Source organism: Lemur catta, chromosome 11, assembly GCF_020740605.2.
Source record: "Lemur catta isolate mLemCat1 chromosome 11, mLemCat1.pri, whole genome shotgun sequence".
In the NCBI taxonomy this organism is placed as follows: Eukaryota; Metazoa; Chordata; class Mammalia; order Primates; family Lemuridae; genus Lemur; species Lemur catta.
The window spans coordinates 91,029,675-91,051,475 of record NC_059138.1 but is presented as its reverse complement, the minus strand read 5'-3'; the positions used below and the strand labels follow the sequence as shown (position 1 = coordinate 91,051,475).

Below are 21,801 nucleotides of genomic sequence, written 5' to 3'. Positions count from 1 at the left end.
CCTCATTTTTCCCTTAAAAGCTTTTGTCTTCCTTTACCTCCCTGAATACGCACATAGTTTACTGTGACACATGTATTTCCATTGCAATGCCCTATATCTGAATAAATATCATTTTCTTTTAGAGAGCCTCTCTCTGCTTATCATTTAACCTGAAGCTGGCTACTCTAGGTGGAACCCTGATTTTTTTTCCACACTAACCACTATGCAAACGAAGAATGGAACCAAGATTCGATCAATGGTCTTTACTCCAAAGTTTGTCCCCTGTTTCCCTAAACCACAGGTTTCTGTTACTATAATAACCTAAATAAAGAATTAAAGAGTTCTACATTACTGGTATCTGTTCCTGATGATTTTTTCATTAAGGTGGGGGTGTTTGGGAATGAGGTAAGAATTCAGTTACAGAAAGGGAGAGGATAGAAAAGGAAAAAAAAAAAGGAAAAAAAATAAACTTCTTACTATGATGGTATATTCTTTTTATTCAATATATACAGCCATTCACATTTTTACACACTGCATATGCATTCTCTCATAGTATATCAGTTTGATCAAATGATATAAGTAGATATGCTTAATTAAATATCTCATTTAGAGAACTAATTTGAAACTTAAATTTTCAGTACGCAAGTGCATGATAAGCTTATTCTGGGACAGAAGCTCCAGTATCTGTAACCTTATTTGGCTTTCTGAACCTTCCTACATAAAATTATCATTTTATTAATCAATTAAATGTACAAAATATAAAACTACATTTTAATGCTAATTATATATAAACAAAATTCGTAAAACAAGAGAATTCAGTCTATTAAAAAGCTTTTGTTAAAGTTACTAAATTAAATATTAAAATTCAACATATTTTTACTTAAAGAATATAAAATAATAAATATTTAATATTTTGAACTTCAGTTTATGTAAAAAGTATTAGCAAAAATTTAAAACTAGCAATGTTACAATGTTTTACATGAAATGTTTGTAACTTCAAGGCATGATAAATTAAAATAATTTGCTTAATTTAAACTATATCACCATATTATGGCATTAAATTTTTTTTCTAAATGGAAAATTATTTCTACAAAGATTACAGAGCCAAATAATGGAAGAGGCTTAAAGTTTATTCTGTAAAGTTTCTTCTAGTTAAGAATCCAATAGAAATGCCACCCAACAGTGGTTCACACAGGTGATGTTAGCTGATGACAAAGAGGAAGTGATTGGTTCTGAGACACTGGGACATCTCCAGGCCAGCAAGGCAAAGGGTACCAGAGGCCTTGCTTATATTTACTGACCACATGTTTAACATCTCAGAGAAATGCAAGAAACAAAACTTAACGCTTGCACTGTCTATACTGTAATGTCGAATCTGCTGCAAGATAAATTATTCCATAAGAATATATATTAATAAAACATAACACGAGCCTTATAAATGTAGCTGTAACATAGTCATATCATATTTAGCCACTAAAATAGTTATCCTAAATGCATATTGCATCAGGGTTTATTTGAGCTCTGCTGGTGTTGATGCAGATGGAGATGCCTCTGGGCCTGCAATGCAAAGTAAATAAATGAGTAACGATGACAACATTTTTCTATAAATTCAAAAATTTAACTTATTAATTTTACATAAAACATATTTTTCTGCCTATTCATAAAGATTATTCCTGAATTCCACATAAAAATTGAGTGTATGATCCTACCTCCTAGAAAAATCATACATTGGAAACACAAGACTCCAACTTCTGCACTGGTAGACAAGAAGAGAGTGCCCCGTAACAGACATTTAAATTCATGAGTCCTGCCTGTGCATGTTGAAAAAGTTCTGCTGACACAAATGCGCTGAACAGGACTAAACAGTGTGAGTATGGCCTCAAGAGGAGGTAGACAGGAGGGGAGCAACTCAGGCAAAGTCAGTCTGCCTCTGAGTGGCATCTGTCCCTGCACCTAAGTTTTGTGCACTTCCTTAATGTTGGCCAAAACATCTAGGATAGCTGCAAAGAATTGCAATAAAAAATAATAATAATCATGTGTCTTGTGGAGGGAAAGAAACAAAGCCTTGACTAGATTCGTTTTCAGAAAGTTAAAGCAACAGGCTCTAAGTGGAAAGGTTTCTAGTCAGAAGGAAAAAGACACACTCTGAAAAATTTAAAACCACAGTGGACAGCAGCAGAAACAGGAAATAGAAGAGGTAAAGAACAGGGTGATCAGCGTGAGGGGGGAGACAGTGTGGCTGTCACCAGCACCAGCACTGGCCTTGGGATCTGAGACGCTGAGGGTGGGAGCGGGGATTTCCATAGTGACACCTTTTGGTAGTGACACCCCCCTCCTCAGCTGTCCAGAAACACGTGGAACAGATCCTTCAATCCACATGGCCAGTCTTCCAGGTTACAGGAGCTTTGCTGCTTATTTAGATTTTCATTAATTTTGAACAGCTAAAATGTTTCTCTGAAACTAAGCAGGTCTTTTTGCGAATGCAGAGGCATAGATTTCATAACACATGCAATCATTTAGTTCCTGATGGAAAGTTCATAAACTTATACTAATGCCAAATGGTAGTTCCTTGATTAGATAGAGCATATATTTTGTCAGTGATGAAGTAAATTCTACTACAGACCATGTAGAAAATAACACCAAAAATCCCTAACCTATCTTATGGAGGTGACCCTCTATACCCACTGCCTTTGAATTTTTAAACTGAGATCCTAAAGAAGAACAATCTAAGCCCAAAGCAAGCAGAAGGAAAGAAATAACAAGGATCAGACAGGAGTAACAAAAATAATAAAAATAGAAAAGATCAACAAATCTGCAAGTTTTTTTTAAACGAGAAAGTTGACAAATCTTTAGTTTTTCTTTTTCATGTTCATGAAAAGGTTTTTAAAATTTTTTTAATTTTTATTTTTTTAATTTCAGCATATTATGGGGGTGCAAATGTTTAGGTTACATATATTGTCTTTCCCCACCTGGTCAGAGCTTCAAGCTTGTCCATCCCCCAGTCGGTGAGCACTGCACCCATTACGTGTGAATATACCCATTCCCTCCCCTCCCATCTGCCCAGCAGCCAGTGAATGTTACCACAAATATTTAGTTAGACTAAGAAAAAAGAAAAGATTCAAATAAAATGAGAAACGAAAGAGGAGACATTACAACTGATACTACAGAAATACAAAGGACAGTAAGAGATTACCGTGAACAATTATACACCAACAAATTGGATAACCTAGAAGAAATAAATAAATTCCTAGAAACATACAACTTACCAAGCCTGAATCATGAAGAAATAGAAAATTTGAACAGTCCAAAAATGAGTAAGGAAATTGAATCAGTATAAAACTCTCCTTTCACAGAAAAGCCCAGGACATGATGGCTTCCCTGGTGAATTCTATCAAACATTTCAGGAAGAACTAATACCAATCCTTCTCAAACTGCTCCAAAAAATGAGGAGTAGAGAACACTTCCAAACTCATTTTGTGAAGCCGGACATTTTATATTACCCTGATACCAAGGCCAGACAAGGACGCTACAAGAAAAGAAAAGTACAGACCAATTTCCCTGATAAACATAACGTAAAATCTGCAATAAAATACTAGCAAACTGAATTCAATAGCACACTAAAAGGATTATCAACCATGATCATGTGGAATTTATCCCTGGGATGCAAGGATGGTTCAATATATGCAAATCAATAAATATGATACACCATATTAACACACAAGGACAAAAACCATATGATCATCTCAGTAGACACAGAGAAAGCACTTCACAAAATTTAACATCCTTTTGTGAAAAAAAAAATCTCAATGAATTAGGTATAGAATGAATGTACCTCAACACAATAAAGGCCATATGTGACAAGCCCACAACTAACATCATGTTCAGTGAAAAGCTGAAAGCTTTTCTACTAAGATCAGGAAAAAGACAAGGGTGCCCACTATCACCACTTCTATTTGATATAATACTGGAAGTCCTAACCAGAGAAATTAGGCAAGAAAAAGAAATAAAAATCATTCCAATTAAAAAGGGAGAAGTCTTTCGGAGGCTGAGGCAGGAGGATTGCTTGAGGCCAGGAGTTTGAGACCAGCCTGAGCAAGAGTGAGATCCTCTATCTACAAAAAACAGAAAAATTTTCTGGGCATCATGGAGCATGCCTATAGTCCAAGCTACTCAGGAGACTGAGCCAGGAGGATCGCTTGAGTCCAGGAGTTTGAGGTTACAGTGAACTTTGGTGATGCCACTGCACTCTAGCCTGGCAACAGAGTGAGACCTTGTCTCAGAAAAAAAAAAAAAAAAAGGAAGACTTGAAATCTTTGTTTGGTGATGACATGATCTTATATATAGAAAACCCTAAAGACTCCACCAAAAATCTGTTAAAACTGATAAGCAAATACAGTAAAGTTGCAGGATTAAAATTGACATACAAAAATCAGTAGCATGCTATACACTAACAACAAATTATCCAAAAAAGAAATTAAGAAAACAATCCATTCTAAATAGCATTAAAAAAAATACTTAGGAGTAAAGTTAGCCAAGGAAGTGAAAGACCTGTACACTGAAAATTCTAAGACATTGATTAAAAAAATTGAAGAAGACACAAATAGATGGAAAGATAACCCACATACATGGATCAGAAGACTGTTGTTAAAATGTCCATGCTACCCAAAGCAACCTACAGATTTAATATAATCCCTATCAAAATTCCAATGATATTTTTCACAGAAATAGAAAAGAAATCCTAAAATTTGTATGGAACTACAAAAGACCCTGAATAGCCAAAGCAATCTTGACCAAACAGAACAAAGCCAGAGGCATCACACTACCCAATTTCAAAACATACTACAAAGCTAGAGTAATCAAAACAGCATGGTACTACCATAAAAACAAAAACAGATCAATGCATAGAACTTAGAAATAAACCCATGCATTACTGGTCAATCAATCTTCAACAAAGGTGCCAAGAACACACAATGGGGGAAAGGACAGTCTCTTTAATAAATGGTGCTGAGAAAACTGGATATCCACATGCAGAGGAATAAAATCAAATCTTCATTTCATACCATATATAAAAGTGAACTCAAAATGCATTAAAGACTTAAAATACCTGAAACTGTAAAACTACTATGGGTTGAGTATCTCTTATTTGAAATACTTGAGACCAAAAGTGTTTTGAATTTCATATTGTTTTGAACATCAGAATATTTGCATACTTACCAGTTGAGCATCCCAAATATGAAAACCTGAAATCCGAAATGTTCCAATGAGCATTTCTTTTGAGTGTCATGTTGGCATTCAGAAGATTTTGGAATTTTGAGCATTTGGGATTTCACATTTTTGGATTTGGGATGCTCAACCTGTAGAAAAAATATAGGGGAAAAGCTCCACAACATTGGTCTGGGCAATTGTTTTTTTAGTATAGAACGCCAAAAGTGCAGGCACCAAAAGCAAAAATAAATAAGTGGAACCACATCAAACTAAAAAGCTTCTGTACAGCAAAAGAAACAACCAACAAAATGAAAATACAATCCGCAGAATAGGAGAAAATATTTGGAAACCATATATCTGATCAGGGGTTAATATTCAAAATATGCAAGGAATTCAAACAACTCAATAGCAAGAAAACAAATAACCCAATTTAAAAAATGGGCAAAAGACTTGAATAGACATTTCTCAAAGAAGACATACAAATGGCCAACAGGTATATGAAAACATGCTCCACATCACTAATCATTGGAGAAATGCAAATGAAAACCACAATGAGACATCACCTCACACCTGACAGAATGGCTATTATCAAAAAGATAAATGATAAATGTTGCTGAGGATGTGGAGAAAAGGGAAACTTTGTACATCGTAAGCAGAGTTTCCTTAAAAAACTAAAAACAAAATTACCCTATGATCCAGCAATGCCACTACTTGGTATACAACCAAAGGAAATGAAATCAGTATGTTGAAGGCATATCTGCACTTCCATGTTCACCATAGCACTATTCACAATCGTCAAGATATGGAATCAACCTAAGTGTCCATCAACAGATGAATGAATAATTCACACACAACGGAATACTATTCAACCTTAAAGAAGGAAATTCTGTCTTTTATGACAACATAGATGAACCTGGAGAATATTAGGAACAGAAAGATAAATAACTGTATTATCTCACTTATATGTGGAATCTAAAAACGTCGAACTCATAGAATGACAGTTACCAAGGGCTGGAGGTGGGGGAGTGGTTGACATGGAAAAAGGAGATGTTGGTCAAACGGTACAAAGTTTCACTGAGACACAAGCAATAAGTTTTAAGTATCTATTGCACAGCAGGATGACTATAGTTAATATATTATGTATTTCAAAATTGCTAAAAGAGTAGATTTTAAATGTTCTCACCACAAAAAAAGGATAAGTATATGAGCTGATGGATATTCTACTTAGCTCGAGTCAATCATTCCACAATGCATACATATATCAAAATATCACATTGCACCCCATAATTTTATATAATTATTGTCAATTAAAAATAAAAAGTAAATGGAAAAATAAACTCAAGTGTGCTCATGGCTTTTTTATAATACTTCTCTTTTCTATTACAATTCACATGGTGAGTAATAAACTGTATATTATGAACTAAGCTATGTTTTTTCTTGTGTAATAAGCATAAAAGAATAAAACAATCTTATTATAATGTAAGTCATCTATTTTTTGCTGTCCCTAAATTATGTTTCTAGAACTCTGATTTTTATAAAAGGTTCCATGACACAGGCCTTTGTGGTCAGAATACGTGCAGTTTGGAGAAGGACACGGCAGGCTGCCGAGAGGCCACGGTCTCAGATCGAGGGACTACGTCCATTAATTTTTCTGTGTAAGACTCTTTTTGTATTTCGATGCCGGTCAGTTTCTTTATAAATACTCACTTGGAGAAGACTCTGTAATAAAGTACATTGATTATTCAATTAATGAAACAGACTAAGCATGAAAAGAAGTCATAATCACTTAAAGATTTAGTAAAACGTCTATATTACTTAAAACAACGGAAGTCACAAAGAACTGTTGACACTGTAAAGTTCAAAGGGCACTTTTTAACAAAATTGGATGTGAACTTGTCCCCATCTCATCCACCAGGATGAAGGACAGAGCTGGCCTCTACGTGGCAGATCTGGCTCAGCAAATGCAGCCCGGAGCTGGTGTAGAAGCGCAAGCGGAGGTCTCACTTACAAAAAGTCACAGCAAACACTTCAAATGCCTGAAGAGACATAACACGTCTGCCTTCTTTCCCCTTATCAAAGAAATGACGCCTTAATAGTACAAATAAGCTGCCCAGAGGCAAAGGGCCAATATTTAATAGTGCTATGGAAACTATGCATAATACTCAACAGGCTTTCAGACAGACGTGTCCACAAAATGAGACAAACTCTCTCAGTGACTGTTAAAAAGCTAATACAGTATCTTGAACATCTAATTACAGAGAAAGTTCTAAATTATTCAAAGCTTAAGAAATGCTGCTAATGGAGTAATTTCAAGTTTGAATTTTGACTTCTTTTTAAAGAATGGAAAGTTTTTTTTACAGGATCTCAAGGAGGACCAGCTGCTGCTTATGCAAAAGTCCAAGCGTAGTAGGGTCAGAATCTTTTGGATCCAGGGAACTAAAACTGATATTATTTGGTATATTATTTATTGGTATATCAAACTGACTATCAAAATTTTTGACAAATAAAGGAATATGTAGAGCTCCAGAAGCCATGACTTTTGCTATTCATCTGAATAAAGAGGAAGAAAGCACAACATGTATTATCATCATGTTTATCTATATAACCTTATGACTTCTGTGGGTTTTTTAACATGGTTCTTACTGTACTCATGTCTCATTATGAGATAGATCGTGAGATAAGAAAGTGAGCTGCTGCCACCGCAATTACCCAAACCCTCAGGAAACCTGGGTTGTTGCACACTTCACCTTGAGTGCTCTCAGAGCCTTCGGGAGCCTCTGCGTCTTGGATTTTCTCTGCAGCCTGAGGCCCTTCAGGGTCTCGTGTGGACTGAGATGACGTAGATGTCCTGGATGTCTTTGGAGTCCTCTTGTCTGAATCAGCTCGCTGCTGCTGTAACCACTCATCCTTATAACCATTGCTAATAAGTTTGGAGAAATTTGTTGGTGAATTGGTTTTCTGGCCAGGCCTCAAAAAGAGAAAAGGTAATGTTAAACTTAAGTCCAAAGATCAATGATAAACCAGAAACAGTATTCAGCAAACAAACTGGTAAGTTAGGTATTACCATTCCTTACAACGTAATGGGGAGTGAGCACTTGCTCTCTGTCTCTCTTTCTCCCTCTCTCTTTCTGTTTCTCTTTCCATTTTGAAGCATAAAGAAGTGCATTTCAAACCATCCCTTGTACATGAGTGGGAGCATGGTTAGTTCAGCTTCCAAAGTCTTTCTTTGTGATAGCCAATTAAAAATTAGTAATAATTCTAGCATTTCGCAGGGAAGTCTTCTTCAGAAAACACAAGAACTACCTTTTTATAAAAGAAATGACTACTTTCTTAATTGGTTCCTCTTTGTCCTTATCAAAGTTTACCTGCTCCTATTTTGGTCCTATACACAGCTTTGTCACCTGTCTTTTGTCATTGTTAGCTTAGCCTTTCACACCTGTGCACCTTCGCAGATCTTATCTAACCACATTGAAGAGTGACAGGGTAGTTTGACATGTGGAGGCAGCATGAGCTTTTCAGTCAACCAGGTAACACATTACCTGTTCCCTCGTACTTGAAAATCACTTTGCCGTCAAACTTATTCCCAATGGCATGCACTCACGTGCTCTCTCTCACACTCTCTCATATATGCATGTATTTCCCCCTCCCTCCCAGTCTACATTTAGTGTTCTCATGGCATTTATCACAATGCAATGTAGCTAGTTGTTCTTTCCCCATTGGATGAGACGTTTGAAGCATCAGTCAGGTAATGAATGACATTTATCCTAGCACTAACCTAGGATTCCAGGAAAGTAAGGAGACACCAAGGCCTCAGCAATTTCACATTCCAGCTGGAAGATCAACAGATGCCTAATGTATCTTCTGGCTGAATACAAAGCTGGAGTGCTTACAAGGCACGGACATCTGGGTTCAGGCCTTGGTGACACAAGAAACATCAGGACCGAGCAGCACATATGTGCAAGGACAAGCGGACCCGCGAACCGCGGCAAGGGGTGGCAGTGTGGAGGGGGTCCTAGGCAAGCACAGCCTGGGTTACCTGATGGAGAGGTGGCCATCCATGCGGGGAACCTGCAGCAACACAACCCCGAAGGGGAGATGTGCTCAATGGGGGCAAAATGGAGCATTAGGAAGGAGCAAAAACCGCAGTGAGTGTGTGGATGAGGCTGGGCCAGGCTCTGTGCACTGGGAATATGCAGGTGCTGTCATTGTCACAGTCATCTCTCAGATGAAAGACAGAAGACCAAACCCAAACCTATTCCAGACAGAGCTCGAGTAGCTCAAGCACTTACATTGGAGGGAAGGAGAGTCTACTTCCTGCAGAATCTTTAGGGCCAAGTGGAGTCCCCACTTTGCTCGGATACTTTGAGTTGATGGCTGGTAGCCTCACCTGTGCAAGGAGACACGGAACCCTGAGTTAGTAAAAAGCATTCAACAGCTCAGACACTGGAGGAGAAGAAAATTCACCAAGAGTAGCAAAGATACAAAACTTATGGGACTGAACTTTCGGTGCGGTAATTATTTTACTGGCCAATAGTCACAATAAAATACAATTCAGCAATAATCACATTCAACAAAACGGTTATGCCAGTAAGTCAAAAGCAGCTGCTGCATTCCAGTAAAGATGTCATCTACACAGGAGGAAAAACAATGAACAATTAACAATGGGAAACATGAGAGGGCCTGGCCCTGAAGCTGAAGCCACGTACAGGGTGCTAAGAAACAGACCAGACCTTAAACCAGTCCATTTGCACTGACTATGCAAACTGCCCAACGCCAGACGCCCAGCTGGACGCTGAGGATGTCTTGAAGAAGAAACAAGTGGCCCAATGCAGCCGACTGACGTTCCACTTGGTATGCAACTCAAGTCCCCCAAACAAACTGAAGGGTTTCTCTTCAAACCAGGATGCTGCAGCAAGGCCTGGGAGTCCATCATAATGGTTCACGACACCAGCTTCTGCCCACATTGAGACAGAGCCAATCTTGTCACTAGTCAAAACGATCACCTGTGCTCACTCTTGTTCTCAGCATCAAATATGACCGTTCTTTTTAATATGAATTTCATCATTTCACTCACAGACCCCAATGGCCCAAGGGCTGAGACTAGGTGCCCACAGGGCAACGCTGAGTCCTCCGTGGTGCTAGTGGCCCGACTGCTGCTCCCTCCAGCACCAAGGAGAGATGGGCAGGGCTTCCAACCAACACAGCACAACGCATTTCTACCACTTACAGATAGCTTGGGAGTTTCTCAGTTGCTCTTTTAAAACATAAATCCCCTAGGAAGGCTTCACTCCTTTGTGGTCAAATACACCACTGGGAGTTTGTAGAGAAGAAGAGAATTCATCGCCTCTTCCTTTGTTATCAATAAAGAGTCTGGGAGTGATGGTTCACGCCTGTAAGGTTGAGGCAGGAAGATCACTTGAACCCAAGAGTTCAAGACCAGTCAGGGCAACATAGCAAGACCCCATGTCTAGAAAAATTTTTTTAAAAAATTAATTGGTAGTGGTGGTGCACGGCTGTTGTCCCAGCTACTTGGGAGGCTGAGGCAAGAGGATCACTTGAGCCCAGCAGTTCAAGGCTGCAGTGAGCTATGATGATGCCACTGCACTCCAGCCTGGGCAACAGAGTAAGTCTCTGTCTCTTAAATAAATAAAGAGTATTCCAGGAAAATTTTAAATATTTAAGTAAATGGAAATATTCAGAAACAAGATAATAAAGATAAAATCTCCTTTGTACATGTGCCAGATAAGAAGTGCTATGCCAATTTTCCCCTAGATAACCATTAATCAGTTAAAAATCATTTAGTAAAATGTAATCTTACCTCTTTTAAGCCAATATTCATAAAAATAAAAAGAAAGATAATAGTATGGTGGCTGCTTGCCCTTTGGCAAATCCAAACTTGAAATACAGAACACGTGGCCAATGTCATGGGCAATGCAAGACACCCCAGCAGCTAACATCACGTCACTTAATTACTCAGGGGCCACAGAAGCACAGCAGATGCAGATGCCATCTATTTATGGGCTCTTGTCACCTTTTTTTTCTCCTTTCCAAGTTCCTCAGCCTCTCTTTGCCAAACAGTTTTCATGTCGAAGTCGAAGGGCCCTCTTCTGGATTCATAGCTACCGTTGGCATGATCAGGGTTGAATTCTTCATAAACCATGTAATCTGGCATGGAGACAGCAGGCACTCTGCAGGAACAGACAGTTGCAGAATGGAACTTAGCGCCCTTCCCTCTTCCTCCCTCCCTCCCTGGATTGCTCTCTCTCCCTCTTCTTTCCTCTCTCCTTTCTCTCTCCTTCTCTCTCTTTCCCCTCTGTCTCTTTCCTTTATTGTCTCTTTCTCTTTCAGTCTCCCCACCCCCCCATCTTTCTCTGTGTCTCTGTCTCTCTACATATAATAAGCACCAACCCTCTTCCTTGAAACCACAGGTGGGCCCTTCCCTCCTGCCCCTGCTGAATAAATACACCAACCATTGTCCAGGGCCTGCCTCCCAGGCCAAACTCCATAATCACAGGGTCTCAACAGTAGCAAAATGAGATATACTAAATACTAAATTGCTAAAATATGGATTTATACACCAGATATATTATAAAATAATTATTTCTATTACTTTGAAATAGCTAAACACCCTTAAACATTTACCATTTAACATGATCGTTTAAAATAATAACCTCCTTCTGTTGGATGGTCATTTTTAATGTTGGTAGTTAAGCTTCCAACCAGTCTTCCTACACAAGCAATGCACACAGGGGGGTCGCCCACAAACGCTGGAATGGCTTAGCCTTTAGCTTCCTGAAGGTACCGTCTGTACCACAATAAGGTTTTAATGGGGAAGCACACACTGGACTCGAGCTGGAAATGGCAGCACACACCTCCCGCATGCAGCCTTTGAGGGGCTGCAGGGACGACCCCACATCCTGGCCCTGTCTGCACTTGCTCATCAAGGAACACCGGGGCACGGGGCTCCAGGAGGTTGAGAAGAGGCCCCAGGGGGGAGCAGGATCTGGGGTGAGGGCCAAGGAGCAGGGCCCTGGGCACCACGGCAGGAAAGCACCCAAAGGAGGCAGCTCGCAGGCCTCGGAGATAGCAAGCGGAGGGTCAGGGGCCAGCGGCCAGAGGCTGGGAACACAGGCTTGGGAGGTGGCCACAGACACCCAGTAAGAGGAGAAGCCACAAGTGTGGCTGAGCTGCTCGGGGAGCACAGGTGTGAGAAGGGACTGGGAGGAGCAAGGGACACCTTCTCCAGCCCTCCCATTTCTAAGATTGTCTGTGGGCAGGAAAAAGCCACCGAGACAAGCCAGCATTGAAATTAAGAAAGGGAGGGACAATTCCAAAAAATGTTAAGCAGTGCTAAGTTGTAGCTCCCAGGTTCCCAGATTTTCAGTGAAGGAAACCTCTCTCCTGTACCTCTCACCCCTCACGTCCTCTGACTGTCCCAGGACCTGGAGCAGGTGGTCTGCAAGCCAGAGGACGGTTGGGTTCCAGGAGAAAAGAAGAAACTAAAGACCCCAGAAATAGATCATCACTAGAGAGCTTGGAGGATTTGTAATGATACAAAGGGTGGAAGAAGACAGTAAAGGGCCAGGGGCCCCATCACACGGGCAGGGAAAGGCAGAAAGGACGGAGGGAAAAGTCCACGTGACGAGTGGGTACAGGAGGCAGGGCACGCCCAGGGCAGGGCTCAGCTATGTGAAGTCCACCCCCAACCCCAGAAGTAAGCATCGGCTCAGGGCGCCCAGCTAGAGCAGCGGCCTCCCTCGCTGCAAGAAGGTGCGGGGCCGCTCACAGTCCAGCAGCCGCAGGACCACTGGGCACCCCTCGGTCGGCGAGCTCAGGTAACGTGGGCGAGGCCACAGGGCCAAGAGGTGCTCAGGAAACCCAGCCCGAAGCACCATCTGCCTGCATAACTGGGGTTCCACCCCCACCTCAGGCTGCCAGCCCTGATCTCCTCCTGCAGCCACAGGCAGGCAGCACACGAGTGTCCCCAAGGCCCCTGCCTCTCTTCTAAGGCTCCCTCTTGCCCTGCTCGTCCCCTTTCTTTACCAGATGATGCTAACATCAGGGGTGAGCATGTCAGCACAGAGCATTCATTTTAAAGAGCAGGGGGAACCAGAATCCTGAAGACAAAAACCACATTGTGAACATACACAGCACGTTCAAATAACGCTGGATAACAGCTTGAAAACACATCTGTGGTGGTCCTGTTTTCCAAGCCAAAAAATGGGGAGGTGGTCCAAAATGACTTTTCAAATCCAAGAGAGGTGGTTTTGATGATAAAGTTTGCATGCCCACATATGGGAATTTCTTAGACATTTCAAATATTACAGGGGATGGTGGCTCCCTAACTCTGTAATCATCATAGAAATTTAGGATTTCCTACATTTCTAGCTATATCTGTGCCTTTCATCTGTGAAGAGAACGCCTCAGGACAGGCTGCTGTTTTAGGGCAGGTGGACATGGTCAGGTCCTGCTGTACAGAAAACACAAACTGGAGGCAATTTACCAAGACAGAGCCCAAGGACACATAATTCTAAGATGGCACAAATGCTGTAGGTTTCCAGAACTCTCGGTTTTCTGACAACTTATGCTAGCTACATAACCAGAAGAGCTGGCTGTTGTAAAATAGTACCTGGAATTGTAATATCACACGCTTAGTATCAGTATTAGATATTTGTATTTTTAAAGTTCAAATTGGGCTAATTTTTGCCTATAAAGATAAACAAAAATGCGGATGTGTCAAGATACTCACTCCCGCTGGTCGGCCGTCGGTGGCTTGCTGTGGTGGATATACCAATCTGGCAGGGAGTAGGCCACCGGGGAGCCTTTCTTGGTCACAGGGGCAAAGTGCCTCAACAAATCTCAAAGAGAAATGACACGGCTGTGAGTGGTCCCACCATCCCCACGCAGGCACACGGCATTACAAGGGGAGCTGCACCATCTCCCTGGGGTTGCCTCTGGGCTCTGCGGGCTAACAGAGCCTCTCTGGTCCTCACCTGCCTCTGCACAGGCTGACAGGCTGACAGGGGAGAGTCCTGCTTGGTGCTCAGGCAGGGACATCCCTCATGCACCTCCACCCCCACCTTGCTCTTTCTCTGTGGATCTGGACAAAGCCCCTGGTCCTGAGCTGCGTCTATGCAGGCTAGCCTCCACCAGCTCTTGGAGGGGCTTATCCCTCCATTCCTCATGTCCCCAGAGGGTATACTTACTGGGTCCCCCACTCTCAGCTACCACCTTCCACACCATTCTCATAGCATAGTACAGTCTGAATGTCCTTTTCTGCCACTGTGGTGCTGTCCCTGAACCCCCTCCCCCTACTCAGCCGTTTCTAAGAGAAGCTGCCCCCTCCAAGTTTCCAAGATGGGAAGGGGGACAGAGGCCCCTGCAAGTCTCCTTGTGGATTTATCAGTCACCTTGGAGCCAACCCTGAGAATCACTGAGCAGAGGTCTCTTCTCAGAGACTCAGGCCAGCTCCCTCCTGACTCGCCCACTTGTTTCCAGCTCACGTCCCTGCCCTCCCTGATGACACAAGACAGGGAGTGGGAAGAACTGGTTTTCCTGATCTTAAGGACGGCAAAATCATGATAAGAATGCCTGTGACAATAGCAGACAACTTTTACTGATTTTTCACTACCAGTAAGAAATTTATTACTTTCTATTCTTTGACTTTTAAAAAACTTTTTATTATTAAATATTTCAGACTTACAGAAAAGTTGCATGAATAGTATGAATTCCCCTATACCCTTCACCCTGACTACCCAAATGTTACTGCGCTTGATCACACTTGCTTTATCATTCTCTGTGTCCCTGTATCTCTCTCATTATTGTATCACGTCACCTGTTTTCAGAATCATTGGGCATCGTGTGGCAGTCACAGTGCCCTTTCATCCCTCCATAACTCATTATGTTTCCAAAAGATAGTCCTTACATAATCACAGCACGATGATCAAAACCAGGAAATTGGTACTGATGCAATACTTTCTTCTAATCTACAGACCTTATTCAGATGTTGCCATTAATTGTCCCACTAATATTCTTTTAACCAACAGCAGGGGGAGGTGAATCTAACAAAAAATGTCTAGGTCTTTTTCTATGTGCTTCACACCTAGTCAATCAAATAGTCTGGCACACGCTTTTTAATACGAAAGGGAAGATGCTGCCGTTTCACTTCCTGTTTTCCCTGTGACAATCCTCATAGGGTTAATGGCAGTCAGAGGGGAAAAAGTGAGTGTCACTCCATGTCAGCGGCCCCAAAGACTGGCTCCGAGACATTGTAGATGTGGCCTCTTAACCCTCTGATCAGTGATTTCTATTGAACTCAAATGCCTTAGTTTTAAGCATAGCCAAGCAGTGCTTTCTCAATGAAATCACATATAAAAGTTTGATCCTCATCTACATCACCACTGAAACCTATCTGTGGTCTTCATTATTTAAAACATTTTCATACAAAGGACAAAGGGCAATGAGAATTAACGACAGGAAACAAAAACTTTCACAGATTAGGCAGGGATTGGTTACAGCAAGCAAAGATATGAAAGTGCAAGGCCAGTTCTCTGCTGAGGCAGGCAACTTCCTGAGGTTCTCTTCACAGTAAGAAAATAAAATGGGGGCGGGGGGACGAGGGTTGAATCGTTGCAAAGGTATTACTACTGGGAAAAAATATCCTACACAGCCAACTCTATGAATTCAGCCTATTCAGTTTAACACTGTAAAAATGAGCTCATCTCTGGGGATTATATATATCCCAAGTTCTACTTAATTAACCTACATTTCCAAAGGCCTGGCCTAGACAGTGGCTCAGGCTTATAATCCTAGCATTTTGGGAGGCCAAGATGGGAGGATCACTTGAGGCCAGGAGCTCAAGATCAGCCTGAACAACAGCGAGACCTCATCTCTAAAACAAATAAAAATAAAAAATTAGCTGGGCATGGTGGTGCATGCCTGTAGTCCCACCTACTCAGGAGGCTGAGACAGGAGGATCACTTGGGCCCAGGAGTTTGAGGTTGCTGTGAGCTAGGCTGATGCCACTGCACTGTAGCCCTAGGCAACAGAGCGAGACTGTCTCAAGAAAAAAAAAAATCATCATCATCATCTAAAGGCCTTAAACAAAACTTGTAGATTTTCTTGCACTATTTTTCTATGGAAGAAATTAGGAACAAACGCGCGCTCCCCGCTCCCGAGGCCGCGCGGGGCTTACCGGGCCTGCCGCCTTGTTTCGCGAGCTTCACGTACTCCGAGTCTGTTTCTTTCACCCAGTATCTCCGACTCCCAAGCGCGTGGCCGTCCTGTGGTTCTCCCCAGTGGCTGAGCCCCGGGATCTGGGACGCCGGCGGGGCATCCACGGCCGTCTCGGAGCGCTTCACGGGGTGGTGGTAGTACCAGTCTAGGGGCGGGCAGCGGGTCAGCGCGGGGCGCACGCCGGGGCGGGGGCTCTGGCCTCCAGAGGCCGGGAGACCCCCGGGGCGGAGGACAGCTCGGCCACGCGGGACTCGGAGCACACCCGCACGCACGGAAGACACCGGCCGCTTGTGACACCCGCGATGAAGCCTGACACCCGTCCCGCCGCCGGTATGCCACGACCGGCGACACCACGGAGGCGAAAGCACCTTCCACCGGCCCTGCAGGCCCTGCCCCGGCCCAGCGCGACCCTCCCGCCAGAGCTGTGAGGGCTGAGCCTCCCTCATCGCTTTTTAGCCTCCCAGAGAGGTGTCCGGCCCCGGTGTCTCTGTGTCTCTCTTAACTCTCCGTAAAGCTAAGACTTACCTGTATTTCTGGTTACGTTGGGGAATGTACATTCCTGAAAAATCCCAAATCACTTAACACATTATGAGTAAGTCCGTGGAATATGTGACCAAATGTTGACCAAGATTTGATAAACTCAGTATGTTTAAAAGAAAACACGGAAATGTGAGTTCTGTCACAGAACCCGTTTTGCAACTGTCCAAGGGCAGGAAGAAGCAGCGTGGGGCGCTGTCACAGAGGCCTGTCTGCTGCACAGCCGGGTTGAAGCCCACCCGGGCCTCCCTCCCCACGGCCCAGGCGGCACTCGGCTTCTCAGAGCTCTCTGCGGGCTTTGCTGGGGCCTGAGGCCAAAGTGGACAGTGAAAGTGAAAGCGGCCAAAGGTCTAGATGGTTACTGAAAAGGGGGTGGCAGGAGGAAAGAGCTTTGCCAGAGTGACCACGAATTGTGGAAAACCTTCTCAGACCAGAGATTCTCAAGGTGACTCAGTTCTGCTTCCTTGGAAAAGATCAAATTGAAACATGGAGAATGTAGATTGTGTAACTTAGAGTTCCCATGAAGTGGAAGTGGGAAGCAATAGCATGAAGGACAAAAGAGGAGAATGAAGGAGAGCTTACTCTCTGTCCCTGCTCCCCACCCATGATTTGAGGCCAATGCAGAAAGTGGCCTTGGCGAAGCAATGAGGCTCCCTAAGGCCTTGACCTGAGGACATCCAGTTCAGACCCTGTAGGCTCCCTGGAGACATTCAGTCATATTAGAGGTGCTGGCAAAATCCCAGTGATCTGGAGCTATTAGTGTTTATTTATCATCCCGCAGAGAGGAGACATCCGGGGGCATTCAGACTACGGGTATTCTAGGTAATTCTCTGAATCAGAAATTGATTAACCAGGTGCCTAAATATAAGGAAAAATGTCACAGCTGATTGAAAACTTTGGAAACAAAATCCAGGAAAAATTTAAAATACAAAAAAATTCAATGAATGAAGCACACGTGACTTGTATACAATAGCACTTATCAGAATGTACTGTCAAAGATTCATGATGTTCAGAGTCTAAGACAATACCCTATTCTTGGTAGTTATAATAGCTAATTTTACGTGTCAGCTGGCTGGGCCATGATATCCAGATGTTAGTCAAGCATCATTCTAGCTGTTTCTGTGAAGGTGTTTTTTAGATGAGAAGAACATTTAAATCAGTGGACTTTGGGTAAAGCAGATTGCCCTCCAAAATGTTAGTGGGCCTCATCCAATCAGTTGAAAGTCTTAAGAGAAAGACCAAGGTCCCTGCAGGAAGAAGGAATTCTGCTTCCAGACTGCCTTCAGACATGAGCTGCAACATCAACTCTTCCCTGGGTCTCCAGCCTCCTGGCCTTCCCTGCAAATTTGAAACTTGCCAGCCTCCGTCTACAATCATGGGAGCCAATTCCTTAAAATAAATCTACCTATATATAGATAGATAGATATCCAGTTGGTTACAATGCTCTGGAGAACCCTAATATGGTAATTGCACAGGAAAACAGTACCAAATAAATCAATTCACATAAACACACGGAAACAATAAGTAACCATCCCCTAAAGCTATAAACTTAAATAGCCAATTTTTACTTAGAACCAAAGCTGGGTTCACCACATAAAAATGGATGGTATTTAATATAGAAAATATTTTAAATATCCAAAGAACATTAAATAGCTGAATCAGCACTATACAGCTTTGAAAAGGCAAGAAAAAGCATTGGGAAAGGTTTAAAGAATTGTACAAACGATCACACAGAATCAATTTAAGAATTAAGAATAAGAGTTTAGAAGCTTCATAGTCTGATCATATTCAGCTAAAATATTTTCTGTTTTAGAGGAAAGGCATTTGATTCTTGCTTTATTTTTCCTTTCTGTGTTTTGATTACTAATTAATCCACAGAGAACAGCGAGTCTTCAACCTTCTTCTCATTACTGGAAACTTTGGACAGGCACTGAACTCTCATCTGGCTGGCCATTTATAAATGTGTGCAAAGCAGTAACTCAAACAGCAAGGGCTTGAATCAGTAAGAACCGTGTAACACACACACACACACACACACACAGAGGGTTGAAGGGACAAAGAGTTACGTTTTAGCTTTTATCACTGAAAAACTGTTAGTATTTGTATGACACCAAATCAGTTACTATCCTATAGATTTTCTTTATGTAGCCTTCCCTGCCTTGTCAGATGCGGGATATTGGTACCCTTATTCTATCAGTGAGGAAAGAGAGGCTGCAAGAGACTGAGCTCAACCCAAGATCCCTCAGCTCTCCTGGTCTTTAAGCCACAAGGCAGCGTTTTGTACATACCCACAGGGCGCAGGCTCTTGTCTTCTCCCCCAGCCTCAGAGAACAGGGATTAAAAGCATGGGCTGTGGAACCACTTGTTAGGTGTGCAACTTGGGCAACTTATTCCAAATTCTATGTGCCTCAGTTTCCTCATCTACAAAATGGGGTAATGATACCTCATATGATTGTTATGAGGTTACATGAATTAGTTTATTTAAAGCACTTTAGAACAGTGCCTCCTACTTGTTAGTGTTTATTAGTGTTCATACAGGCAAGGCTACTAACCAAGGCACTAAGAAGTCACATAAAGACACCACAGATCATGGTGGGAGAAGGGGAACCTGCCAGCCCCCCTGTGCTACTCTATCCCCCCCAACAAAGTCCCTACTGTGGCCACAGTGTCAACAATAGTGGCCAGAGTCAGAGCTCTGGGCTAGAGGCACATTTAGAGAATGTGGAAGGGCCACACTTTATTCCACTTCTGAGCACAAGTGAGCAGCTCCTGCATGCCTCCCAGTTCCAGTTTAGCTCTCCCAGCTGCGCCCCTAAACTCCCTTCTCTACCCTCTTTCTCCAGCCCTTCACAAGGTGGAGAGGAGCAAAGACAACAGCAAAACCAGAAGACAGCAACTCAAGATTTCCTCCTTTCCTTCTCCTCCACTTCATGCCCTGGTACATAAACCTCCACTGAATTCCCTTTCCTGTTTCCAGCCACTTAAAGCAGGAAATATATTTAACTGGCTTGGGGTCTAAATTAGGAGCAAAAGCCAGAGAGTCAGTGAAATACCTGAGATGCAGCTGAAAAAGAAAGTTCCTAAGTCAACATTCAGGACAACCGAGTTGTAAAGGGTTAAACTATGACAAAGAAATTTCAAAGGGATCCTATTGCTCCAACGACTGAGGCAACAGTAGGTAACTTTGGTTCTCTCTTGTTGAAAATAAAGAAAAAAGACTCCCCGCCCCCTCGCCTACCTATTTCTCTTTAAGCCTTGACTTGACACTGGGCACAGGGGCAGTTTGTAGATTTCTTCTAGTTTTTTGTCGGTTTTACCCATTTGCTCCCCCATCCCCCATCCACACTATCCCCGACTCACCGCCCCCGCCCCCCACACACACGGGATGGTGGGTCCACGGCCCACCCAGCAAGCTAAGTGAACGCACCCGGCTCTTTCTGGCCTTAACGCGCTGGGGGCGCACTCACCGCAGGGAGCGTAGCGGTGCAAGGCGGCGCCTTGCAGTTCCTTGCTCGTGTTCCTCATGGTCAGCGCTGCCAGCGCTGGGGAAGAAACAGACGCTGCAGGACCTAGTGTTCACAGGTGAGATGGGCGTTGCCGGCCCGGACCCGCTGCCAGCGCTGCCGCTGCAGAAGCAAAGTCCGCGACCCGGCTCAGTCTGTCCGCCTCCACCTGACACGTCTGCAGGCACCTCACGACAGCCAAGAGCTTGCACGTCCACGGAGGGTACACTGCAGGGGCACGGCCAGGCAACAGAAAGGAGCACATCACTCAGGTATACAGCAGGAAGACATCCATACTGGGTATACAGCAGAGGCACGCGCACACAGGGTACACAGCAGGGGCACATTCACACCGGATGGATACACAGGAGGGGCACAACCATGCCAGGAACACAGCAGGTGTATACAGGGTATACAGCAGGTAATCAAGGGGCCGCAGCACTTGGCCCGACTGGGAGGTCCCGTCCTGGGGTCCACTCGGTGCTCACCCCATCCCGGCGGCGACATGGTGGTCCCCTCCCGCCAGCCTCGGCGCGCACCTGCCCGCACGGTGAGCTCTGCACGGCAGGCTGCGGCCCGGGCCCCAGTGGGCGCCCCCACGCCCCTCTCGCCTGCCCAGACTCACCAGCTCGCCGACGGTGTCGGTGGGTGCAGCCTGCAGCGCCCGAGGTTGGAGTTTGGTAGCCGCAGGCGGGCTGGGGCCAACCCCAAACTCCCAGCACAGAACGGAACCACAACAACCCGCGTTGCCAGGGCAACGGCTGGGCGGCCAACCGGCGGGCGCGGCGGGAGCGTCCACAGCCCGTAGAGGCAGCCGGAGAAACTGCAGTCGGCCAATCAGGGCCGGGAGCAGAGCGCGGGCGCCGCTGGTCAGCAGCCCTGAGCCGGGGCGGGGCCGGGGCGGGGCCTCACTGCTGCCGGGCCGCGCGGGCGGGGGGCGTGGCCACGCCTTGGGCCCCCTCGTGCCGCCCCCACGGGGAACCGCGGTTACTGCAAAGCGGTGCGGAAAAGCTAGGGACATGCTTTACCACGTTTTCCAAACAGGTATAGCCCCACCTTAAACAAAAAAAGCACCAATATCTAAAAATATGATTTTACTAAGTAGATGCAGGAGTAATGAGTCACTTAGTAAAGGAATGCTTAATTTTAGACAGAAATTTGCTCATAAATCTCTCATCTATTTTACACATTAACTGCCTTGTGAGTTGTATTTAACTCACTCTAGTTTTGAGCCTGGGGCTTCCTGAAGCGTATGACGACTCAATTCTCCCAAATTCAATAAATACGTCGTGAGTCACCTACAACTCCTTTGGCGTGCAGCGTAAAAATTGACTCTAGGGCC

At 43.8% G+C, this 21,801-nt stretch overlaps 1 protein-coding gene across 2 annotated transcripts; it reads right to left on the bottom strand.

Moving 5' to 3' along the window:
* Window positions 1-458: 458 nt before the first annotated feature.
* C11H7orf57 (chromosome 11 C7orf57 homolog) lies at window positions 459-21,185 on the bottom strand. Of its 2 annotated transcripts, none has more exons than XM_045564753.1 (8): window positions 21,085-21,185; window positions 20,424-20,687; window positions 16,379-16,564; window positions 11,216-11,372; window positions 9,474-9,571; window positions 7,932-8,152; window positions 6,892-6,903; window positions 459-1,536 (listed from the first exon to the last, which is right to left on the bottom strand). In XM_045564753.1, exons 4-8 carry the CDS (start codon window positions 11,354-11,356, stop codon window positions 1,490-1,492), a joined length of 519 nt encoding a protein of 172 aa, XP_045420709.1. In that variant the 5' UTR covers window positions 11,357-11,372; window positions 16,379-16,564; window positions 20,424-20,687; window positions 21,085-21,185; the 3' UTR covers window positions 459-1,489. The 2 variants fall into 2 exon arrangements, with proteins under 2 accessions (XP_045420709.1, XP_045420708.1); XM_045564752.1 differs by lacking the exon at window positions 21,085-21,185 and adding an exon at window positions 13,934-14,042 and having other exon boundaries at window positions 20,424-20,577.
* Window positions 21,186-21,801: the final 616 nt, after the last annotated feature.

Bases quoted from the DNA above. Each gene is read 5' to 3' on its own strand.
- C11H7orf57 (XM_045564752.1), bottom strand. From the start codon at position 20,481: ATGAGGAACACGAGCAAGGAACTGCAAGGCGCCGCCTTGCACCGCTAC. The intron at 16,565-20,423 runs GTGAGTGCGCCC...GCCCGCCCCTAG, and splicing joins GCACCGCTACGCTCCCTGCG to ACTGGTACTACCACCACCCC. The intron at 9,572-11,215 runs GTGACAAGAGCC...CTCCTTGCACAG, and splicing joins TTGGAAAGGAGAAAAAAAAG to GTGAGGCTACCAGCCATCAA.